Source organism: Diabrotica virgifera, chromosome 2, assembly GCF_917563875.1.
Source record: "Diabrotica virgifera virgifera chromosome 2, PGI_DIABVI_V3a".
Taxonomy (NCBI): domain Eukaryota; kingdom Metazoa; phylum Arthropoda; class Insecta; order Coleoptera; family Chrysomelidae; genus Diabrotica; species Diabrotica virgifera.
Genome location: NC_065444.1, coordinates 216,294,575 through 216,319,579, shown reverse-complemented (window position 1 = coordinate 216,319,579; position 25,005 = coordinate 216,294,575). Strand labels below are relative to the sequence as shown.

At 33.5% G+C, this 25,005-nt stretch overlaps 2 protein-coding genes across 2 annotated transcripts in view; one reads left to right on the top strand and one right to left on the bottom strand.

The window, feature by feature from the left end:
* Positions 1-7,869, top strand: part of LOC114327777 (C-1-tetrahydrofolate synthase, cytoplasmic) — a 187,478-nt gene extending 179,609 nt beyond the window's left edge. The window contains exons 14-16 of the mRNA XM_050643088.1: positions 3,581-3,866; positions 7,209-7,361; positions 7,541-7,869. Coding sequence (XP_050499045.1) covers positions 3,581-3,866; positions 7,209-7,361; positions 7,541-7,630 — 529 coding nt within the window. The 3' untranslated portion in view covers positions 7,631-7,869. The remainder of the gene's footprint in view (positions 1-3,580; positions 3,867-7,208; positions 7,362-7,540) is intronic.
* A 4,779-nt stretch (positions 7,870-12,648) lies between these two features.
* Positions 12,649-25,005, bottom strand: part of LOC114327778 (chymotrypsin) — a 31,681-nt gene continuing 19,324 nt past the window's right edge. Inside the window, exons 4-6 of the mRNA XM_028276487.2 lie at positions 23,309-23,475; positions 22,101-22,378; positions 12,649-12,961 (exon numbers count right to left, since the gene is read on the bottom strand). Of these exons, the coding sequence (XP_028132288.2) occupies positions 12,863-12,961; positions 22,101-22,378; positions 23,309-23,475 (544 nt within the window). The 3' untranslated portion in view covers positions 12,649-12,862. The remainder of the gene's footprint in view (positions 12,962-22,100; positions 22,379-23,308; positions 23,476-25,005) is intronic.

Below are 25,005 nucleotides of genomic sequence, written 5' to 3'. Positions count from 1 at the left end.
ACACAGGCGATTTTTTATGGCGCGATAATTTACGGCACCCATTGGTTTGACTACTTTCTCCACCAATTTTAGATGAAATCATTTCATCTAAAATTGGTGGAGGAGGTAGTCAAACCAATGGGCGCCGTAAATTATCGCGCCGTAAAAAATCGCCCGTGTGGCCAAAACGTTATACATATATTTCGCGCTAGTCAATAAATCCGATTTAAATCCACTCGGTTGTCGTTTAGAATCATTATTCATGTACAAATATCGTCACATCTATCCGAGATTTACAAAAGTCCGATACGTAGAATATAGATTGCAAATATATTTTGATAACGAAATTAACAAATAATTACCTAACGCTAATTACCTTATCTTTTGTATGTTTGGTTTTAAAATAAATGTCTTATAAAAACGAATCCTGTCGTCTACTAACGGTACAATGACGGTAGAATATGTAAAGTTACCTTTGTATTTTGTTTCTTCTTTTCTTTGTTTCGTATAACACACTATGCTAATTCTGCTATATCTTGATCTTTATCCTAGTCCACATCTACACGTATCCATAGCATCATCATCATCAATCAGCTGATCGCGTCCACTGCTGGACATAGGCCTCCCTCAGTTCTTTTCAATGTTCTCTACACTGGGCCGCTTGTAGCCAGTTTCCCACTACTCTTTTTATGTCGTCGGTTCATGTAGTTGGTGGTCGTCCTCGGCTTCTTTTATAGTTTCTGGGCCTCCATTCCATGATTCGTCGTATCCACCGTTCATCTTATGTTCTAGCTAAGTGTCCTGCCCAGTTCCACTTAAGCGTCGTAGCTCTTTCGATGACGTCTTGAACTCGTGATCTTTGCCTGATTTGTTGGTTTGTTATGTGGTCTCGAAAACTCACGTTCAGCATTGCACGTTCTATGGCTCGTTGTGTAACTCTGAGTTAATTTGCGGATTTTTGCGTCAGTGTTAAAGTCTCTGCTTAATAAGTTTGTACAGGCAAAACACATTGGTTATAAACCTTTCGCTTGAGACACATGGGAATTGAACTTAATTCCCATGTGAAAAGTTCAATTCCCATGCATAGCTTATACATATAAATATAACTATATGAATGAACTAAAACGAAAAATATAAGTATATTAATGAAAACTGGTATTAATAGTCTAAAATACAATATAAGGTCGACCTGCACCGATCTGTTTAATGGATAACAATTATTTGATTTGTAATTTAGTAAGTTTACAATTATTATAAAAATCAAGGGGTGCTTGATATAATTTTATTTGACTAATTATTGAATAATTAATTAAACGTTTTTTTATAAATTAAAAAAATCGCGTGGATATTATTTTTGATTTTTTGGATAATTCGAAACAAAAAAAGGTCTTTTGTAAATTTTCTCTTAAGCTGATCGTTTTCGAGTTATAAACAATTTAAAAACTGAAAAAAGAACGAAAGATGACGATTTTCAAGATTCAAAAACATAAGTGAAAACTATCATTTTTGAAGTTAGTACCTAAATTCAGTTTCAAACATTATTCTATCAGCTCTTGATAAGTATTTTGGACTTATTTAATTTTAAAACATTGTTTTTCAGTTGTTAATGCCCGTTTTCCCATCTTCTTATGTTATCTTCTTATCTTATCAATTTTTATCGGGAACTGAAGGAAGAAGGTACTAAAAAAACGAAACGACGATTTTCAAGGCTTAAAAATACAATTAATAGTTATTTATGATATAAGTGTTAAAAGTACACGTTTAAGGCACGCATGTGAAAGTTTGCAGAATGAGCGATAGCGAGTTCTGCAATTCACATGAGTGCCTTAAAAATGTACTTTTTAACACGCATATCATATAATATTTTTTCTACAAACGTAATTACAGGACAATATATACAAAAACTTTTACTTGAACTTGACTGACATTCCATTTTTATATTTTTTTGATATTACATCAAAATTCAATTCGGTCAATACGAATTGCAGTTCCTTAAAAATATTTTTTCTACAACCGTGTTAAAAATGCAATTTTTAGCACTCCATACGAGCGTTAAAAATGCTACTTTAAGGCACTACTGCTTTAAAATATTTTTAAGGCACTGCAGTTCGTATTGACCGTATAGACAATTTTGATGTAATGTCAAAGAAATATAAAAATGGAATGTCAGTCGCAAGTTCAAGTAAAAGTTTTTGTAGATATTGTCCTGTAATTACGTTTGTAGAAAAAATATTGTATGATATGCGTGTTAAAAAGTACATTTTTAAGGCACTCATGTGAATTGCAGAACTTGCTATCGCTCATTTTGCAAACTTTCACATGTGTGCCTTAAACGTGTACGTTTAACACTTATATCATAAATAACTATTAAAGCACTAGTACCTTAAAGTAGCATTTTTAACGCTCGTATGGAGTGCTAAAAATTGCATTTTTAACACGGTTGTAGAAAAAAAATTATGATGATTACACAAATAATTTACACACAAATTGTGTATAACTCAAAAACGATTAACTTGAAAGAAAAATTACAAAAGCCCTTTTTTGTTTCGAATGATCTAAAAAATCTAAAATAATATCTACCCGGAATTTTTTTTAAATTTATAAAAAAGTCATATTTTAATTTTTATTTAATTATAGGCAGAACAAAATTATATCGGGCACCCCTTGTTTTTTATAATTATTAATATAGAGGAAAGTAACCAAATATGGAATAGTGTCCTAATATGGAATTCCTTAATTTCTCCGAAAATATAAGTTGGAAGCGCACAACAAGACCATCCTCTATTTCAGTCGCTCTCTTTATTATCGTATTCACACCTCTGTGTCAGATGCGCGAACGATACGTGTCTGGCAGGCGCGTTTTGTTTTATCGTCTCGCAGAAAATTTCTGAGGTAAATATATTCAACAAGTATTATTGGTTATTATGCATGAATACAGACTTGTTATGCTATTGCGTATAACGATAGTATCTTTATTTTAATATTTTGTGACCTTCTGTAATTAAAACATTACGACTTGAAAAAATGTTGATGCTAGTTTGAACTAATGTACAAATCCAAATATGGACAGTCTTTGGTGCCTAATTATGGAATAGTGGATTAAGTGCATAATGTGTGGGCTCATTATGATTGTGCTAGTCCAGAGTTTCGTACATGGATCTGTGATGTCTGCAAGTGAATTAAGGTACTTCTTTCATTTTTCACAATTTTCCTATGTAAATTTATTTGATCTCAGATGTTTATGTCTATTTTTGTTATTGATATGTTGGTTTATGCCTATACTTCATATATGGTACCTATTCCATATTTGGTTACTCATTTGGGATTTTGTTTTTTGTTCGATTTTTTTTGTTAATTAAGATATTTAATAGAAGCTTTTAATTACTACATAAAAATGTATGACTGATATGTCATAACATTAAACTGTTTTCATTTCTCATAAAGGTATTTTTTATATCCCCAAAACAAAATGGTATTCCATAATTGGCGACTTTCCTCTACCAAATTACATATCAAATAATTTTTAATCATTAAACAGATCGGTGAAGGTTCGACTTTATATCCGACCCTCTACTACAACTTTCGTTTCAATTTTGTTTAGAACCGACACTGAAGCTGAACTGGAACTCTTGAGACAGGCATGCAAAAACTCTGGTGCATTCGACGCAGTAGTTTCAAAACACTGGTCACAAGGTGGTCAAGGTGCTATCGATTTGGCTAAAGCTGTCGTGGCAGCTACTTCTCAACCCAGTAACTTCAAATTTTTGTATCAACTTAACCGACCAATTAAAGAAAAGATTGAAATTATCAGCAGAGAAATGTACGGCGCTGCAGGTGTGTCCTATAGTGAAATCGCAGAAAAGAAAATAAAGCAGTACGAGGAACAGGTATGTAAATACAATAATTGTTATGCATATTTTAATTAACCTTTACATTAAATAATAATAGATTAGGTTTTACATTTATTTTCCGAATTAGGTTTTTTATTTATCTGACAACTGCCTATTCTATGTATCTGGAAACTCCACATAACAACAAAGTTTCAGATAATGATATACGTACTCTGTCTCCACAATTATTTAACATATATGGGGATCATATTATGATGTGTCGATAAGTGGCCGAATACCTGCGTACCCTGTATATTCGTATATTCACACCTATATATTGATAGAATCTTAGCCATTAGGACACGCCGTGTCGGGCATGAGAACTTCCCAGCTTAGTTAGTCCTGCCCGGAGTACTGGAGAGCTGTGTCACAGTTTTAGATGAGACAGTAGAGTTATTTTATTATGTTATGCCAGAAATTCACTTGTATTACGCAGTACCTACCTAATAGTTTTATTTCAATTAAATCAATTTAATTGGTTCATTTTTGATGTAATTTTCTGCGAAATAATAATAGCACCTGAGTTCGGTGATGTAGTCGGTTCGTTAAACTCAGACACAATTTCCGATTGATTTTAGTAAGTAATTTTTCCAATTTGGTAAAATTGGCAAAAAAAATAATTACTAAATAATTAATAATTACTAAATAGTTAGTAATTTTGCAAATTTTGGCAAAATTGGCCAACAACAAAAAAATTACGTACTAAAATCACCAGCCAGTTGTGTCTGAGTTTAGCGAACCGACTATATCTGTTTTACTCCTAATGCCCTTTGTCCGTATTCTACCGATTATGGTACAGCCTCCCTTACATAGTCATTCTTCATTTCTACCCACGATTGTCTAATACTCGTTTCCTGTGCGATGTTGTATCTGTTTGGTTTTTTAAGAGTATGTCATAGTCACATCTTAAGCTTGGACGTGTCTTGATATATTGATGCCTCTTTGATACAACAGTGTAATTCTAGGTGTCCCGCCCATCGCCATTTTAGAGATTTGATTCCGTGGATTACATCAGTGATGTGAGTTTTCTGTCTGATCCATTCTATTTTTTTTTGCGATCTCTCTTTGTTATGCTCAACTTGCATCGCTCCATTGACATTTGAGTGATGTCGAGTTTGACCATTTTAAGTGTCCAAGTTTCGCAGTCGTATGTCATGATTGGTAGTACTTACTTTACACTGATGAAATGCTCTTTTCTTTAGGTGGAGTGGTATTCTGGATTTGAATATACAGTGGAACCTCGATAACTCAGATTAATCGGGACCGTGGCCGATCCGGATTATCGAAAATCCGGGTTAGCCGGAGAATCTGGTAAAAATTAATAAAATACGGTATACTTACAGATAAACTCTGTCAGAATTGAAATAACATGAAATATATACTCCATCTAATTTACTTACCGTTGCACGTCCTCCGCGTCATAGCCCGAGATGTCACATGATACCAACACGAAATATTTAGGCGGTAGGTGCGTTCTTTTTTAGAATCACTTTGCCGAGTACACTGGCGTTACAGCCACTAGGCATATTTTATTATATACGCGTAGAAATAATATTTAAATATTTCTATTAGTGTTAACTTAAAGAAATACACAATAATATTATGTTTCATTTAATTTGTATAAATGGATTATAAAGCGTTTTTTTGAAGCACATCTGTTAGGAATACACTGTAACTATAATCGAACGAAGGTGATATTTTGGCATAAATTGGCAACATTTATTTGACAGTTGCGGTGATGACACTTCATATTTGTTTATATTCTTTACTATAAGTATTTGTTTCATTATATTTACTGTTTTTATTATGTACTTTAACGTAATATTATAACTTAATTCTTGTATTCTATTTCTAAAGTTTTTATTTATTTACATTGAATATTAATTTGTTTTGCTGTATAATCCACTTCCGCAAAAATTGTGTGATGTATTTGATTTAAAATGAATTCAAGAATTTTTGGTAATTGGGCAACAATGTCAACTTAGATCTCTAACGTAAATAATGATGTGCAACGGTAAGTAAATTAGACGGACTGTATATAAATATGCACAGTACCTAAACAGCTGATTCTAAATTACTAAAAACACGCAAACACAAACGGAAGCGAACAATAAAAGACTGTACTACACACAATACAGTCACCACAATCGGAACGATGTTATGTTATTTAAGAACAGTGAAAACTAAAGACCATTGTTTAAAAAATATTTTTTTTAATAGTCTTTTAGTCTTTTTTAAACAATGCTAAGACAGTTTGAAATATGTAAATATGTAAAGGAATACTACAGACGGGTGCCTGTTGTTTCTGCCGGCGTGTGCTATGAGTCATTTTTACTATCGTATAGTTCAAATTACACAAATACAAATTATCTCTCAAATATTATATTACATACATTTTTAATGTTGAAATGTTTATCTGATAATTAACTACTTTGATGGTAAATAAGTCACAATTAAATTGAAAAATAATTTTATTAAGGTGATGCAGTAGCAAACAGCAGGTAGCCAAAACGCGTTCCAAGATTGCGGCTATAATTTTGAATATTTTTTCGAGATATTTGGCACACGTATTCGTAATATAATAAAGAATGGCGGTACAGAGCACAATTTGAAAAATATATTAATATGTGGAAATTACTCTGTAATTAAATACAATATTTAAAAAACGAGCCTGTACCGCCATTAAGAAGAACAAAAAAATACACTTTCTTTAAATAATCTTTTTTATCCGATGCCTAGATTTTGTGTCATTTTGGAACTACTAATGAAATAAAAAATTTTAGTAGTTCCAAAATGACACAAAATCTAGGCATCGGATAAAAAAGTTTATTTGAAGAAAGTGTATTTATTTTGTTCTTCTTAATGGCGGTACAGGTTCGTTTTTTTAATATTGTATTTAATTACAGAGTAATTTCCATATATTAATAAATTTTTCAAATTGGACTCTGTACCGCCATTCTTTATTATATTACGAATAATTGTGCCAAATATTTCTAAAAAATATTCAAAATTACAGCCGCAATCTTGGAACGCGTTTTCGTCACCTGTTGATCGCTACTGTTACCTCTTAACGTTTCGACGGTTTTTTATTATTTTTTAATAATCGGGTGTCGTTGTCAAAATACAAATGTAATGAAAATCAAAATGTTTATCTGATGAAAATCGGTCCGGGTTAGCCGGACTTCCGGGTTATCGGGGGCCGACTTATCGGGGTTCCACTGTAACAGAATTTTTACCAAAAGAGATCTAAGCCAATTTCATTGGCCAAGTCAAGAAAATGAAAAGAATCGAAAGAAAAATGTACCTAATAATTTTTTATTAAAATAATTCATATTTTAGGGATATGGAAACCTTCCAATATGCATGGCCAAAACTCCGCTATCTTTAACGGCAGATCCTTCAATTAAGGGAGCACCATCTGGTTTCGTCATTCCTGTGAGAGACATGTCCATATCTGTAGGAGCACAATTCATAATTCCATTTACTGGAGAAGTAAGTATATACCTACTTTTTGTTAAATATTATTCAAATATAGGATATGCAGGACTCAAAAGGAGATAAAGCATAAAATAGTATCTATGTTAAACGAAAATGCAAAGAAGAATTCACCGAATCTTCTATTATGTTCACAGTATCGACTTTTATTAAGTGTATTATTAATTTTTTTACAGATTACCCGAATGCCTGGATTGCCAACAAGACCAGCCATTTACGACATAGATCTAAACATTGAAACTGGAGAAATTGAAGGACTCTTCTAGTAGCATTATTCAATGTGAATTCCTCTTCTACATATTATTATGTAATACCTATTGAAAATTAAGTGAAAGCGTAATACATTGTTTTGACCAGATTTTTAAAAAATTCAAATATTTTTTTTTATATTTTAAAAAAATGTTTTACATATTCTTAAGAAGTATCTCGCATTAGGTTTTAAAATTTTGTATATTATAATTAATATGTATATAAATAATTTTTAATAAACCGATCTATCCATTTATCTTTAATAATGTTACTAAAGGTTCTTTTTTCATATTGCTTCAAACTATTCATGACATCCACCGAAATCTCTCTGCTCACTAGGTGTGTAGTAGTTTCTCTTCCATGGCTGCCTTCTCATACTGGAATTACTGGTTATGGAACAGCAGATCATCGCAGCTGAATTACTGGTATTGGATTGGAATAGTCGTTATTCAAGTAGCTGTTGTTGAGATACTGCGTTATGTAAATAAAAAAATATTCTTTGCGTCAAGATATAAGAAATCTGGCCTGGCGCTGGTGGGATGTCCCTACCGATTTAGTATCATAATAACAAACAACAAACCCTCCAGGAGCGGATTCGCTAAAATTAAGGGGAAAGGAACAAATGCAAAATTTTGACGGCTGTCAAAATTTTCAATGTGTTTTAAATGTAATCATTATTTTCGAATCCTGAGAAAATTAATATGTACGTATTTTTGAAAAATTTAAACGCAGAATGAAAAATTACTTTATTACCGAGGGCCGAAATTTCTTTGGAATGAATTAAAACTTTCTTTTGAATGAGATATTTGAAATTAAAAATCACATTAAATTTTCTCTTAGTTTTTCACCCCTGTAACTAATTAAAATAAACATTTTAGAAGTTTTCAGGGACTTTCGGCCCTCGGTAATAACGTAACGGCTTAAAGCCGAAAGTTCGTACCCATCCCCTTAACAAAAAAAATTCAAGTCTTCAAGTAGATATAATATTTTAATGGGGTTGGAATAATAAATATAAATTTAAATATCATATCATTATATTTATTACGTATTTATATCTATGTAGTTATAGGTACAGTGGAACCTCGATAAATCGGATTAATCGGGACCGCGGCCGATCCGGGTTATCGAAAAAGTTAATTTCAGATGACTAAACGAATTCGTCTACAGTAAACAAAATTTTTAATACATTGTCTAGAAATTTTAATTTTAATAATTTATTTGCATTCATAGGTAACGAGTCAGTTCTGTAAATAATATAAAGTACGGCTCTAGTAGCTGTTCCAAAACTATTGCCACCCGTCGCAAAGACAATTGAGGGATTAGTAACGTCAACTATTTATTATGATACTAAATCGGTAGGGACATCCCACCAGCGTCAGGTCAAATTTCTTATATCTTGACGAAAAGATACTTCAATAAAACAAAAAAATTAATTTTTATTACATATATTTAAGAGCAAACGGTAGCGATCAACAGGTAGCAACAAACGCGTTCCAAGATTGCGGCTCTAATTTTGAATATTTTTTCGAGGTATTTGGCACACATATTCGTAATATAATAAAGAATGGCGGTACAGAGCCCAATTTCAGAAATATGTTAGTATGTGGAAATTACTCTATAACTAAATAAAATATTGAAAAAAGGAGCCTGTACCGCCATTAAGAAACACAAAAAAATACACTTTCTTCAAATAAACTTTTTTATCCCGTGCCTAGATTTTGTGTCACATTGGAACTACTAAAAATCGATTTTTTTACAACAATAAATCGAACGTCACTGACTTCGCAACATTTCGCGCCTATGTATATAAAAATTATTGTTTTTGACAGTATAAACGTCACTGTCAGTGCCGAATTACCGACGCACTATTGCCTCACTTTTGAAAGTTCGCAGAACTTTCGCAATCTTGGACCGCGTTTGTTGCTACCTGTTGATCGCTACTGTGTGCTCTTAATAATAAACCGTAGATATTTTTGTTTGTTCATATTAAACATAAAAATATTAAGAGACATATTAACAGATAAATGCATAAAGGGTGATTAAAAAAAATTAAAATTATTTTACCCGTAGAATGACAAATGAGGTGTCGAATGTAAGCTTTTAACCCAAAGATGGTATTTAACGTGAAAAATACATCGGACTCCCGGTTCCAGAATTGCAAAAGAAATTCTGTTTTAAAGTCGACGATATAGTACAAGCGATATATTATTCGACGCGCCTTAGTAAGATTTATATACTTTCGGTTTCATGCCCGTCTGTCCGTCAGTTTGTATGTCCGTAAACATAACTCCTCGGTTATTAGCACATAACGGTGAGAAATTTGACCTCGGACTTACAGTTCCAGGGTTGCAACTGGAACCCTGTTCTAAGCACTGTCTTAGGGTCGATTCTCACTATACCTCCCGTTTACTTTCAATATGCATGGCATTCCGTTTCCATAAAATATTATTAAATACAAATCATATAGTATATGCCCACTTTCCGTTACGTTTACCTACCATTCCCGAAGCTTTGCGTTCAATATCGGCCACGTATTTTTCGGCGACGTCTCGTATACCCTATGGATAATGTGAATATTGCTATTACCTCGCGGTTCAGTCACGTATTTTTTTCTACGACAAGGTGTGACTTGTCGGGTAGAGTATGGATTGGGGAATACATAGCGGTTATGGATAGGGGGAATAGATGGTGAGAAAAATTTGGACAATAAAAAATTTATAGAACTTGTCTGACATGATTTTTTAATTTTGAAAATAAAAAATACAGTGATAATAGGTACATTTAAAGACGGCAATATTTTGGGCGGCTCTTGCCAAGGAATTAAAATATATTTTCTTCATCCAATATCTTCTTAAGCAATTCCGCTGGTTCATCGGCGGATTGATAACCTCTACGGAATATTGTCACTCCATTTTTTGCTTGTTCGGCCGATACTTCTATCGATTGGTGATTTATTTCTTGCTATTTTGACTACACGTGTCTCTCTATTCTGCTATGTGGTTGTTCCATTCTTTTTTCTTCTATTTAGTGTCCATTCGTTTATACATCCTGGGATATATAGTCCTGAACATTTCAGGGACTACCTTCTTCGCTTTCCGGTGACACAATTATAATATGTCTGCTTGTTCCAACTGCGTCGCTTCACTAGAAACAAAGTTAGAGAACTAAAGGTTCTTCCAAGTTGTGCGTTACCTTTTTCGCTTTCTGGTGACACAATAATTATAATATATCTGCTTGTTCTAACTCCATTGCTTCACCAGAAACGAAGTTAGAAAACTATAGGTTCTTCCAAGTTGTGCGTTACCTTTTTTGCTTCCCGGTGACACAATTATAATATATCTGCTTGTCGCAACTCCGTTGCTTCACCAGAAGCGAAGTTAGAAAACTATAGGCTCTTCCAAGTTGTGCGTTACCTTTCTTGCTTTCCGGTGACACAATTACAATATATCTGCTTGTTTAAACTGCGTTGCTTCACCAGAAACGAAGTTAGAAAACTATAGCTTTGTCCAAGTTGTGCGTTACCTTTTTCGCTTTCCGGTGACCCAATTATAATATATTTGCTTGTTCCAACTCCGTTGCTTCACCACAAGCGAAGTTAGAGAACTATAGGCTCTTCCGAGTTGTGCGTTACCTTTTTCTCTTTCCGGTGACACAATTATAATATATCTGCTTGTTCAAACTCCGTGGCTTCACCACAAGCGAAGTTAGAAAACTATAGGCTCATCCAAGTTGTGCGTTACCTTTTTCGCTTTTTGGTGACCCAATTATAATATATCTGCTTGTTCCAACTCAGTTGCTTCACCACAAGCGAAGTTAGAAAACTATAGGCTCCTCCAAGTTGTGCATTACCTTTTTCGCTTTCTGGTGACCCAATTATAATATATCTGCTTTTTCCAACTCCGTTGCTTCACCACAAGCGAAGTTAGAAAACTATAGGCTCCTCCAAGTTGTGCGTTACCTTTTTTGCTTTCTTGTGACCCAATTATAATATATCTGCTTGTTCCAACTCCGTTGCTTCACCACAAGCGAAGTTAGAAAACTATAGGCTCCTCCAAGTTGTGCGTTAATTTTTCGCTTTCTGGTGACTCAATTATAATATATCTGCTTGTTACAACTGCGTTGCTTCACCAGAAACGAAGATAGAAATCTATAGGTTCTTCCAAGTTGTGCGTTACCTTTTTCGCTTTCCGGTGACACAATTATAATATATTATCTGCTCGTTCCAACTGCGTTGCTTCACCAGAAACAAAGTTAAATTTTTAATTTATGAATGTTTTTTTTATATTGATAACGATTTCCGAAGTGAAAGTCGAAACGTCAAGTAAACTTTATTTCAAACTCGAATTGTGGCTTATGCCCAAATAAAACAGTAAATCTTATTTTGTATTTCTCACGCCGCGACGAGCCGGTAAGAAAACAAATGTGAAATAACCTTTTTTTACATTGGTCCGCATGTATATTTTACATTTCTATTATTAAATTTTCTTCATACCACATATTTCATCAAGCCGGAAAAAACACGTCTATTCGAATCAAAAATTTAGGGTAAAATGTTACCAAACCGGTACAAAATGTGTGGAATATTAAATGGGGAAAGTAAACGCGACGTCTAGTAAGAATGGTGGTTAAATTAATGGAAGGTGTATGGAACGTGTATGGGAAGTAAACGGAACGTATAGTGAGAATAGAATTTTAATGGGAGGTGTATGGAATGGTTATGGAAAGTAAACGGGAGGTATAGTGGGAATCGACCCTTTTAAAGTCGCCGAAATGGTAATGTTGGGTGAAAACAGCACTCACGAAATCCAATTTCTTTTTCTTTAGCATATTGTTACCTCGGATTTCGACCCAATGGAATATTACGTTTGAAGTCATATCAAAGCTATTGTTAATAATATAATCAATTATGGATAATATTATAAAAAATTTTCTGATCTCATTTCTTTTTCTCTATAAAAATAATTGCTATAAAAATCTAATAAAAATAAAAATGGATGATTAAATAAGGACATGATTATTTAAATAACTTATTACGTGCACTTTCATTTTTATATTTCTATTTACATTAAAATATTTCACAACCTTACTTCATTATTTTTATAGCTGTATCTCAGTACGTAGGTTTTACAATTTTATTCTCAGTTATTAAACTAAAAGCTTAATTATTAATATAATCTACAGGTAAAATAATAGCCATTCATTATGAACCATTCTAATACTAGTCGATCAGGATCATGATGTTCAAATCCTTAAAGCATTAACCATCCTAAATAACTTGTTACTCTGGTAAACACACCAGGGAATCCCAACGAACATCCAAATACGGTACCATAGGAAGCGATGCCAATCTAAAAACAATAATTAATTGTATAGTCAATAATGTAGAAGTATTTAAGTACAGTCGGAAAATGAAAGAATACCTACCCATGAATGATCACATCAATCACTTTTTTGTATTTGCTGTCTTTTTCTATAACAAACTTTTGATATTTATAGAAAAAGACAGCAAATACAAAATAAGTGATTGATGTGATCGTTCATGGGTACCTAATCTTTTATTTTTCCGACTGTATGTAGTAGCTGTAGCTACCTACATACATAGTATACACGTGTGTGTAGGTACACTTCGCGTCAAAAAAAACCTGGTACAACTCTTATAACCGAAAATCGTGTTTTTCAAGTTGTGTAAGTTGATCTTGTCACAAGTGTCATTCTAATTTCTAGGGCAACGTTGCCAGTTCAACGAAAATATTATATCAAACTAGGTAAAAACGGGGCTGAGCGACAGCCCGCATTTTTTAATATACTAAAAACTAAAACAATGGTAATTTTCCGTCGTCTCAATTAAGTATCCATACATTGATTCGTGTTTTATTATAATTTATGAAAATATTTCAATTCAAAAATAATGATAGATATAAATCTTGACATGACTTTAAATTATTATGTTTAATGTCAAATCGAGAGGTGTGATTGGTTTCTCGTAAATTGTAGGACAAAACTGCAAAACAAGTTGTGTAGAATAAATAAAACACACTGGAAAAATTGGAATTTAATTTGAAAATTTAATTTGAAATTAATACAAAATGAATAACTTTTACAGTGAACAAGTATGGAATTTAAATGTATTACAATTCGAAATATACATTTTAAACCTTATATTTTTGTATTTAGATTTAATGCAATTCCGTTATCTGTGATGGCAACAACGAAGTGATTCACGAACGATAATTGTCAGTCTGAACACAGGTTTACATTGGGAAAAAAAGTGTAGGGGAGAGTGGTACACATTGACACAAGGTTCGTTCCAAGACGACACATTTGTACGATCCCTTGAACCGCCACGAAATCGATTGGACTGTTTTAATGCGCAGAATCGCCCTTGAACGGTTTTCTTTCGATCTCGATCCGATTACCGGTACATAACCCTCTTGGAACGAATTCGTGTACCATTTCAAGTTCGAGTTGCGCCTGAGCCATTTTCAGTGCGAGTACCACTGTACCATTATAATAGTAGTTTGCTAGATGGTTAGAAATTAATATTTCTAATGTCCACTTTACATCAACAATAAATTGAATAAGAAATTGACAAAGTTATTCAATACCAAATTTGACGAGTACAAAATGTATGGTTTGTAAAAGAAAGTGAAATAATTTTATGAAATAGAACAATTGGATATGTTTTATTTTGTCAATTTTCTTTTTATTCACGGCAAAATTGGATGTAAAATTGTGTTTTGTATAAGCCAAATTTGACCTTAAATAACTTTGTCAATTTCTTGTTCAATTTATTGTTGATGTAAAGTGGACTTAACATGTTCATTAAACATCACTTCAGCTTCAAAACCTTCCCCAGAATCGATATCTGACATTAAATCGTTGTCTTCTATGAAAAAAGAAAATAATAAATTATCCATTTTTATAAGATTAAGGCCCGGTCTTTTCACCTCCGAATAAAAGTTATCCGGAGGTTTATTTGACAGATTTACATGTAATCTGCCGAATAAACTTCCCAATAAATAGTTATTCGGAGGTGAAAAGACCGGGCCTAATTTGAAAAAAAAAAAAGAATTAATAATTATTTAAACGGAAATCAAGATTCACAGGTACTAATAGCGTAAATTGTGGATTATTCTATTATTGAATCATCAGCTGATCTCATAGCAGTGACCAGTAAAAATGAAAACAATCCTAACTGCGCAAGTCAGTACAAATAGTTTCTGCTTGAAGGCATGTATCAAAAGGGCCGTTCAGTTACCGATTTCGAAGCGGTACATGGATCGCTTGGAACAACACGGTGTACGATACCAATCATCGTTCATGTTCGCTTGGAACGCATTTTTTATAATGCGCATGACGAGGGCAGTACGAAGGACGGTTTTCATGTCACTTGGAACGCGCCTACAGTACACAATGAAACACTGTTATTAACTAAATCAAATTTGCCGCCACATTGCCACTAGCGCTGCAACGGATACTCCATAATGCATTGCGTCCGCGGACAGTAGTTCGTTTTGATATACGGAGTTAGTAAACATTATACGACGTGTTTTATTGTTTTGTGTGCCTGAGATTTAAAAACTGGAGCGTTTATAAAAAGGTATGTTGCCTATAAATAAATAGTTTTCATTTTCGTATAATGTCGTTATAATACTTGTGATAAATGCCTTTTAACCTATGAATATCGTTGCCAATAATTGCCGGGTTTTATGTTTACATCCAACTGAAACTTTAAACCTGTGGTAGTACACATTGAAACATATAGTGGTGGTACACAATTACACATGTTTCATTGTGTACCATACTGAATCATTCTATAACAATGCCATTCTATTGCAGGTGTACCATGGTAAGGAGAAAGAAAGAAATATCCTGAGCCAAATTTACAAGTGAACAAATGGCGGCAGCAGTCACAGAGGTTAAAAAAAATGGAATTGCACTTCGCGTTGCGGCAAATATGTTTGGCATAAATTTTAGCACATTAATGCGATATGTTCTAAAAGAAAAAATTATCCAAATGCAAAAATGGAGCCAAATTATGCTGTTAGATTAGTATTTAACACAGAGCATGAGACGTCGATGTGTGATTATATTAAGAACTGTAGCAAAATGGCTTTTGGGTTGAATACTCTAAAAGTCAGAGAATTGGCATATGACATGGCTACTAAAAACAATATCACTATGCCAGAATCTTGGAAGGCCAAGAAATGTGCAAGAAAAGTTTGGGTAAGGGCATTTATAAAAAGAAATTCATCATTAAGCCTCAGAAAGCCAGAAGGATGTTCACTGTCAAGGCTTACTTCATTTACAAAACCCAATGTTGACCGGTTTTTCGTAAATTTGGAGCAAATATACGTACAATATTCATCAATTGTTGAAAATATTCGCATCTACAATTTAGACAAACTGCTACTACGACTGTCCAACGACCACATAAAGTTGTGGCACAAAAAGGTGTTAAACAGCTGAACCAGTGCACAAGCGCCGAAAGAGGATTACTCGCTACTACTTGTGCAATAATTCCAGCAAATCGAACATTTCTACCTCCGGTCATTGTTTTTCCTCGTAAAAGTTTAATACCATTATGCTAAATGGAGCTCCACCAGGAACATTAGGACTAACTAATCCAAGTGGATGGATGACCGCCAAACTATTCACACAAGTACTAGATCATTTTATTAAGCATATTGGTGCTAGAAAAGAAAACCCGTGTTTATTAATATATGACAATCACGAATCCCATATGTCTCTGGAAGTAGCAGAAAAAGCAAAAGCTAATGGCATAATAATTTTAACCTTGCCCCCCACATACAAGCAATAAGATACAGCCTTTGGACAAATCAGTTTTTTTTTTATTCAAAAACTATTACAATAGTGCGATTGATTAATGTACCAAATACACAAATTACAATAGTACACTGTACCAAATAGCAGAATGTGCTGGTATTGCTCACTCAAAATCAATGACACCTGAAAATATTATGAACGGCTTCAAATCTACAGGTATCTACCCTTTTAATAAACATATTTTTGGTGAAACTGATTTTCTATTATCGTCGGTTACCGACAGACAGATTAATGATTTTGAAAACTATGACGGACAAAAAGCTATGGTTGTACTAAGAGATTCTACCAATCACGAAGAAAATGCATCTGTATCTTCATCTTCAGTTAATATAGCTTCTAGTTCATCTAATACAACCCAAGAAACTGAACCAGACTCGACTCTTGAAATACCTTCGACATCAAAAAGTTCTTTTATTACCTAATTCGACATACGGGGTTTTCCTAAGGCCGCACCCAGAAAAAATTCAAATCGTAGACGGACATCAAGGAAAAGTGTCATTTTAACTAGTACACCAGAAATGAAAGACCTTTCTTATAAAACGGAAGGTAAGAAAACCCCCACAACAGCAGCAGTTAATGAAGTGAAACGAAATATTAGTATTTAAGCACAAAAGCCTGTAAAAAGGACTCTCCCAGAAAAAAGACCAAGTCAGGTGAAAGTGATTCAGAAACAGACTCCGGAAGTTTAGAGTTGGCAGACTCTTCAGATGATGAATTAAGTTCTCCTATGATGCAGGAACAAAAGAATGACTCGGAATCTTACGCAATTGCTGAAAATACTGAAATTTTAAAAGACTCTTCTGTGTTAGTGAAATTTGAGAAGAACATCCATTATGTAGCCAAAATTTTGGAAATTGTGAACTCTTATGAATTTACAATTTCATATTTGAGAAGAAGTACGAAAGTTTCCAATTCACTTTACTTTCCAGATGTTCCTGACATTCATATAGGTTTGAAATCTGATTTTGTTATGCTATTGCCAGCAAGGGCGGTCATATATCTTAATTCAGGGGGGGCCATTTTGTACAATTAGATATTAGCTCTCAATTTCAATACAGACACAAAACGCAGAATGGGATGTTTTATATATTGAAAAGAGGAAATAACAATAACTCGAATGAAATGAAATTATAAACAAAAAACTAATACTCTACATGACGAACTCTATGTTTCGGCTCACTCCACTTTTAGCGAAACGTTCTATTATATTGTCTTCGTTAATAACAATGTCCTTGTGGACATGCATTAGTGCAAGGCCAGTTAACCGTTCTTCACCCATATTGGCCCTCAGCCAACTCTTAAGTCTTCTCAGTCCTGAAAAACTCCTCTCTGCAGATGCAACACTTACTGTAAGAGTACACAATATTTTTAAAATTTTATTAATGATTGGATACATCATTTCATCACATTGTATGAGAGCATTTATATCATCGCTCGGAATTTCCGATTCTTTGCTGTGTTTCCATCTCATTTTCCATAAATGTAGCTCTGCAATAAAAGTTGACTTCAGCACGTCTCTAACTGTCTCAAACAAACTTCCATATTTTGCAATCAAAATTTCTACGGCGGAATGGATGTCATCTTCATTTGAATGAATTAATATAGCAGGAACACATATTTGCAGATTAAATACATCCATGGTTTCTTGCTGGAAACGACACTCAATGTCGGAAATGATACTTTCAAGTAAAGGAATATATATCGTTATTCGAAAGTATTCTGTGGAGGAATGAATATCTGGATTAGGTCGATTTTTCATGAATTTATTCACTCTTGGAATACATAAATCTATATTCAAATTTTCTAGACATGGCATTATTTCTTTAAGCAAAGCATTGAAATTTGTTTCTGCATTGTTGCGTTTGTCTTTCAAAACAAGCAGCGTATTTAGAACAGCATTCTGTGTAGAGCTTATAGCCAAATTTTTTGTTTGCAATAATTTGCTCAGAGGTAACGTTATTGCGAGTACTTCATTTAGACAAAACAAAGTGATAATAAAGCTGCAATTTGATGAGATCGCAAGTATATGCGTCCTAGCTTTACTGGAAGATTCTCTTTCGTTCCATTCGGAAATCAAATTCAAAGCTTGCAAAATTTTTTCAATCGATGCTTTAAACTGCAGAACGGAGTCGTGCCGTTCTACCCATCGCATTTCACACAATCCAGAGAGCTGATTACCCAATGTTTGTTTGAGGACATAATTGCGTTTAGAAGAGGCTTTGAAAAAAGATATTATTTCCTTCATTACCCCTACAGCATTTCTCACACATTGAACGTTTGATGATTTCGACAAACTCAAATTTAAAGCATGATTGAAACATGGACATCGTACAGCTATATTCATTTCTTTTTGAATTTCTTGGACGGCTCCTTGTTGTTTTGATGTCATTACGCTGCATCCGTCTGTACAAATTCCTACACAATTTTCCAATGGTAAACGAAATTTTTGAACTTGTTTTATCACTGATTTTCCTAAAATAGTACCATTCAAAACCGGTTCCAACGTATCGGGACTGAGCTCATAGTTCTCAGAATGACAATCTATGAATGACACAAAATCCTCCCGCACGTTGTTACCTTCTAAGTATCTAATAACAATCGACATTTGGGAAACATGTGCTATGTCAGTAGTTTCGCCAAACATAATGCTGTATTATTTAGCATCACTAATTTTTTTTCACAATAACAGACAAAATTTCGTCTTTACAACATTCAATCAACTCATTTTGCGTTCTTTTGCTAATATATGTGGCACGTGACGACGTGTTTCTTAAATGATCTTCTAAAGTTTTGTCTCCTGCTTCGATTCTGAATCGAAGAAGCTCTCGGAAGTTTCCCTCATTATTTGTCACATTGCTTTCTTCTAACAATGGCCCGTCATCTCTATGGCCACGGAAAGGTATACATTGTTTGGCTAAAAAAATTATAGATCGAATGATTGGTTTGAGCCGATTTCGATTATCCTCTATCTGCCTGGCTCGAGCACTATCTATCAAATTTCTTATATCTAAAGATCGGTTTTCGTAACATTTTATAAAATTATCGCTCGATAAAACCCCTTCAATGTGATATCGATTTGTATTATCTATGTTTATCTAGCACACCATCCATTCCAAATAATTTTGCAAATTTTGTAACTGGTGTGGTAACCAAACTTTGCAAACTTGTTGCTTTATTTTTACCACCTGAATTTGCGAAGATAGCACAGTGCTTACAAAAAAGTCCTTTCTTCAAGTCCGAAAACGCAATCCAGTTATATTTTTGGAGATGATCGTATCTCAAGTACCGCTTAACTAACTTGTTATTTTTGTTATGTTCAGAAAATGGAAATGAGTAGTTTTTTTCCGGAACCCACATATTTTTCAAATAATTATATTTTTGAAAGTCTCCCAAACCACTCAAACCATCAACAACTCGACCAATGTCGTAGTTACTAACTTCATTGGACTTTTCTACAGCGACTTGCTTTAGAGTATTTTCATTATTAACTGATGTTTGTAATGTTGATACTGTTGTAAGTCGTTCTGGCACTACGAGATTCTGTTGAGAAGACGATGATGAAGATGACCGGGATGACCCATTATCACCCACATCTTTAATTACTTTCTTCGGAACAACAGAAAAATACGAATTCAACGTATTCGTATTGTTTGCCCTCTTCATTTTCTGAAAAAAAAAAAGAACATTTGTGATTCCGGCCAAACGAGAGATGGATATGCCCAGGTTTTTTAATTTGAGCCTAATAATAATTTGCAGTCACTTTTCGTTCAAATCGGAATCTATTAACTTTTGTATTTCGAAATAGCATCCTATCTGCGCTGGACGAGAGAAAACTGCAGAGTATTATTTACTCATTGCTGATGTATTCGTTCCGTTAGCAAACAGAAAATTATTCCTAACCTATCTATGGATTTTTACTCACCTGTCACCCTGGAATAAAATGATGATTACAATCCGGCAATATATATAGTGCACTGCACCTATGTCACCTCTATAACTACGATACGATAGTGTATATCGGGTAGACGATAGATACTTCAGAACGTTCAAATTTCTACACAATCCACAACGATATAACTTCCATAAAAAAATATGTACATAGGCATTCTTATGTTTCTGTTTCTACACTGGACGTCGCCGGTGTCGGGATTCGCGCGGGAGGCGATGCACTTGCATTGGCGTAACCAGAGTTGAAGAGACAGGCATTATGATTAATTATCATTATTACAGACTGCAGTATCTAGGTATTTCAAAATCCGTATGTGAATCCATTCAAAATAATTAATTTACATAGTAAATAATTTAAAATATATTAACATAACATTATCCTGTGATACTAGACAAGTTTATTTAAGGTGCATTGCCACCTTTGGGGGGGGGGGCATGGCCCCCATGGCCCCCCCTTATGACCGCCCTTGATTGCCAGCACCCATATATACAAAAAACAAACGACTATCTTGCTATTATAGATTTGGTTTGGAGTTTAACAATTTTATTGTACGGTAACTTGAAGAAATATTAAATATTTTTTGTATTTAATAGTTTTTTTTTAATAAGTTTCATTGTGTATTACCTTATGTTTCAAACTGTACCACCGGTGGTACACATTGAAACAAATTCAGTATTGCATATTTCTGAAAATTTCTAAGTTACTATTTTTACTTCACTTATAACTATCAAATTTAATACACAAATGTACACAGATAACAAAACTCTAAATGGAGATTTTTTCGAAGATTGCATTCCGATGTTAGAGCCATTTCCTAAAAAATGTGTCATTGTGTACCAGTCTCCCCTACCAGTTTTATATGACGCGAAGTGTACCTATGTAACACGAAAACAAGCCATATTGTCAGTGCCGGTTCTGTTTCAATGTTTTGAGCACCCCAAATAAAACAAAATTTAGCTACCTTTCATAAAAGAATATACAAATTAAAATGAGCGAATGGGAAAAGAAACGTATTTTTGAAGTGTATTGGAACTATGTAAAAATAGTTCACACCAAAGTGAATAGGAACTATAGTCTAAAACTCTAAACAATTAAAAATCTACAAGGAAAAATTTTTCCCAGTTGGCTGTATACCATATATTACAAAAAACGACTAAAATCCTTTATAAAAGGTATATTTGTTAAAATCCCTAAAAAGCGTTACATCACATAACTAGTTTTCGATCGGATGACTGATCGTCATCAGTGCTTACGTGATTCTAACACGCTAACCACCAAAATATAAAAATTTATGGGTAAAAACCCTTTAAAATTGATCCGTCATGTAAACATAGATAAAATATGTGAACTTAAACATGTATGTACAAAATATCTCATGTATTATGCTCCAGGTAAAATTTGAGCCCAACATTGACTTTCACATGTTGACTAGATGATGGCAAGTGTTTAAGTTCACATACTTTATCTATGTTTCCATGACGGATTAATTTTAAAGGGTTTTTAACGATATATTTTTGTATTTTGGTGGTTAGCATGTTGGAATCACGTAATCACTGATGATGATCGGTCAGCCGATCGAAAACTATTTCTGTAATGTAGCTTTTTTAGAGATTTTAACACATACACCTTTTATAAAGAATTTTAGTCGTTTTTTCTAAACAATAATAAAAAAAGATTGTTATTTAACTTACTTGTACGCCATTCAATACCAAAGGGCTACCATTATCTCCTAAGCAAATATTCTTTCCCGATACACCTGATGTACAAAGTTGGTTTGATTGTATTTGGAATAAATATGAGAGCTCGCACATTATGTTTGGAATAATGGTAAAATTTTGGTAGAGTAAAACATCGCTGTTTAATTGTTCTGCATCATTTACTCTTCCCCATCCGGCAACTGATGCTGCTTGTTCTTCATAGCTATTGCTAATGTCTGCAAAATCTGGCAATTTTATCGTGGCAATGTAGTCTAAAATAATAAGATTTCGATTAACATAAAACAAATTGATTAACAAAAATAAAGAAATACGTATAGGTACTTATATTTATACTGGAACCTGCTTTAAGCCAGGATTCAACGGCACGTGGATAATATTTGATTACCAAATGGGAGATAAACAACTTAAATAATGTGCTATGCAGTCGATGCAACACTAATCTCTCAAAGTGAAGATTATTTACAACGTATGCTGCACCAATTTAACATAACCGCCAGAAAATTTAACATGTTAATTTCCCCAAAAAAGACAAAATGCATGGTTATAACAGCAAATCCAATAAGATGTAAATTGGAGCTGGAAGGTCAGATAATAGAAGAAGTGATGGAGTTTAAATATCAAGGCATCACACTATCTAGGTACGGAAGGCTAGAAACAGAAGTGGAAGATCAAGTGAATAGAGCAAACAGAGCCGCAGGTTGTCTGAATGACACAATATGGAGAAATAAAAATATCGGAAAAGAAATGAAAGGCAGAATTTACAAAAGAATCATCAGACCAATAATGACATATTGTACGCAGCAGAAACACGATCCGACAAAGTTTGCTCGAAACAGCGGAGATGAAAACACTTCGGAAAATCGATCTATGGGACAGAACTAAAAGTACAGATATACGACGGAGATGCAGGGTGAATAACATGAATAACTGGGTAAGAAACAGAAGAATAGAATGTAATGACCACATAAACCGAATGACAACAAATAGAATAGTAAGGACAGCGAGAGACGGTTCCCCAATAGGAAGACGATCAGTGGGAAGACCACGAAAACGATGGAACGACAACTTACTAGAGGCACATTGAAAAAACAGACAGAGTCATGTCTATACAAAAAGAAGAAGAAGAAGAACTGAAAATTATAAGGATCCACAAAACTAACCAAAAAAACAAAAGTACTCACCATTTAAAGTAACTGCTTTAGGCAATTCAATAACTGCAATATCGTGAAGTACCCCAGAATGCTTATAATCTTCATGGATAACAAATGATGTGGAAGTCATAGTGACTTGACTTTCTTCGTTGATTGTCAAATTATGAGCACCTAAAGTAACCGTAACTTCACTAGCTCTATAAAATATTATAAAATATTAATTTAATGTAAATACAAATAGTCACAAGATAGGCGAAACCGAAGAGACTCTATTTCTAAATAAATAATATCTAAAAAGAAAAATCCAAAAGATTTCTTAGGTCGGAAACAAATTCTTACTTTCACCTACATTTCTCTACAATTTGCAACGAAAAAGGGCGATAAATGCATAGACATGCGGGATGCATATTTTAGATCCACTGTGTCTATGCATTTATCGCCCTTTTTCCTTGCAAATTATAGAAGGATGGGGTACAGGTAAAAGTGAGAATTTGTTTCCGACCTAAGCAATCTTTTAGATTTTTATTCTTTAATACTATTTATATAGAAATGGAGTCTCTTGGGTTTCGCCTATTTTTTGTTAGATGTCTATTTATTTGCTTACTCGACAGTTAAATTTAGTTTGGATTCAGAGCACACCTTTAAGGCTGTTCTGAAGATACCAAGAGAATGACACATATGTAAACAAATGGTGGTGGTCTCTGAAACAAATTACATTTTAACTGTCTTTATTTACAAAATAGTCACGTTTACTGTTGTTTCCGGGATGGAAAAACTGTTGTTGTGTAGCTAGAAATCATTCTTTAATAAGCATTAATTTCCAGTTATTCATTTGTTCAACAAAAAATGTTTCTTTTGACTGGAAAGTTTCTTAGACATTTGAGAGTCTCATTTGTTATTATGGATAATAAATTAGTGTTTGATCTCTGTATTAAAACGCAGAATTTTCTATTTCTACTGTCAGTATGATCTAAAATATGGGTAAAACTGAAAATTGTAACAAAAGAAACATAGTGTTATTATTAATTAAAAATTAAATTAAAAACAGTTTATGTTTCATTTCGGTTCATAGATGATTCACCATCTCCATACGTCCGTTTCGGTGTCACCAGACCTCTTCAGTTGGGCTACATGAGCACCTCTGAATCGAAACGAAACCAAGCTGCCTATTTAAGCAAAATTATAATAGTTATTTATGTATCAAGGGCATTAAATAGATGTTTATACCCTAATAGCCCGGGAGGTAGTGTCAAATTTGACCGGAGCATTTTAGCATAGCTGGTTTCTTTTTATTTAGGTCTTTTTATTTATTTTATTTATTCCAAAGCTTATTAACAAATGATGTGTCAGCTGGCCCAAAACCGGGGATTTTAGACAAGAAAAGGTAAAATATGAAAGTTGATGGACAAACGCTACAACTTAAATGTCAAATATATATGTCAAATATTATACACGTTATTCAGAACATTTGATAGCCTTGCTTACTTGGCTCCTACCTTTCACTCAGGAGATCCAGGTTCAAATCATGGCGCGGAAAATTATTTTTGTTTTTTAAATTGACATTTTATTTTAAAAAATAATTATTTTTATAATACCACGTTTTTATTATTTATACGAGACAATATAAAAAAATCTGTTTGTCTTTTATAGAATCGCAAACTATGCATTTTTGGTCATAATATTATGATTGATCTTAATAAGCAAATTTGTTGTACATGAACCTCTGA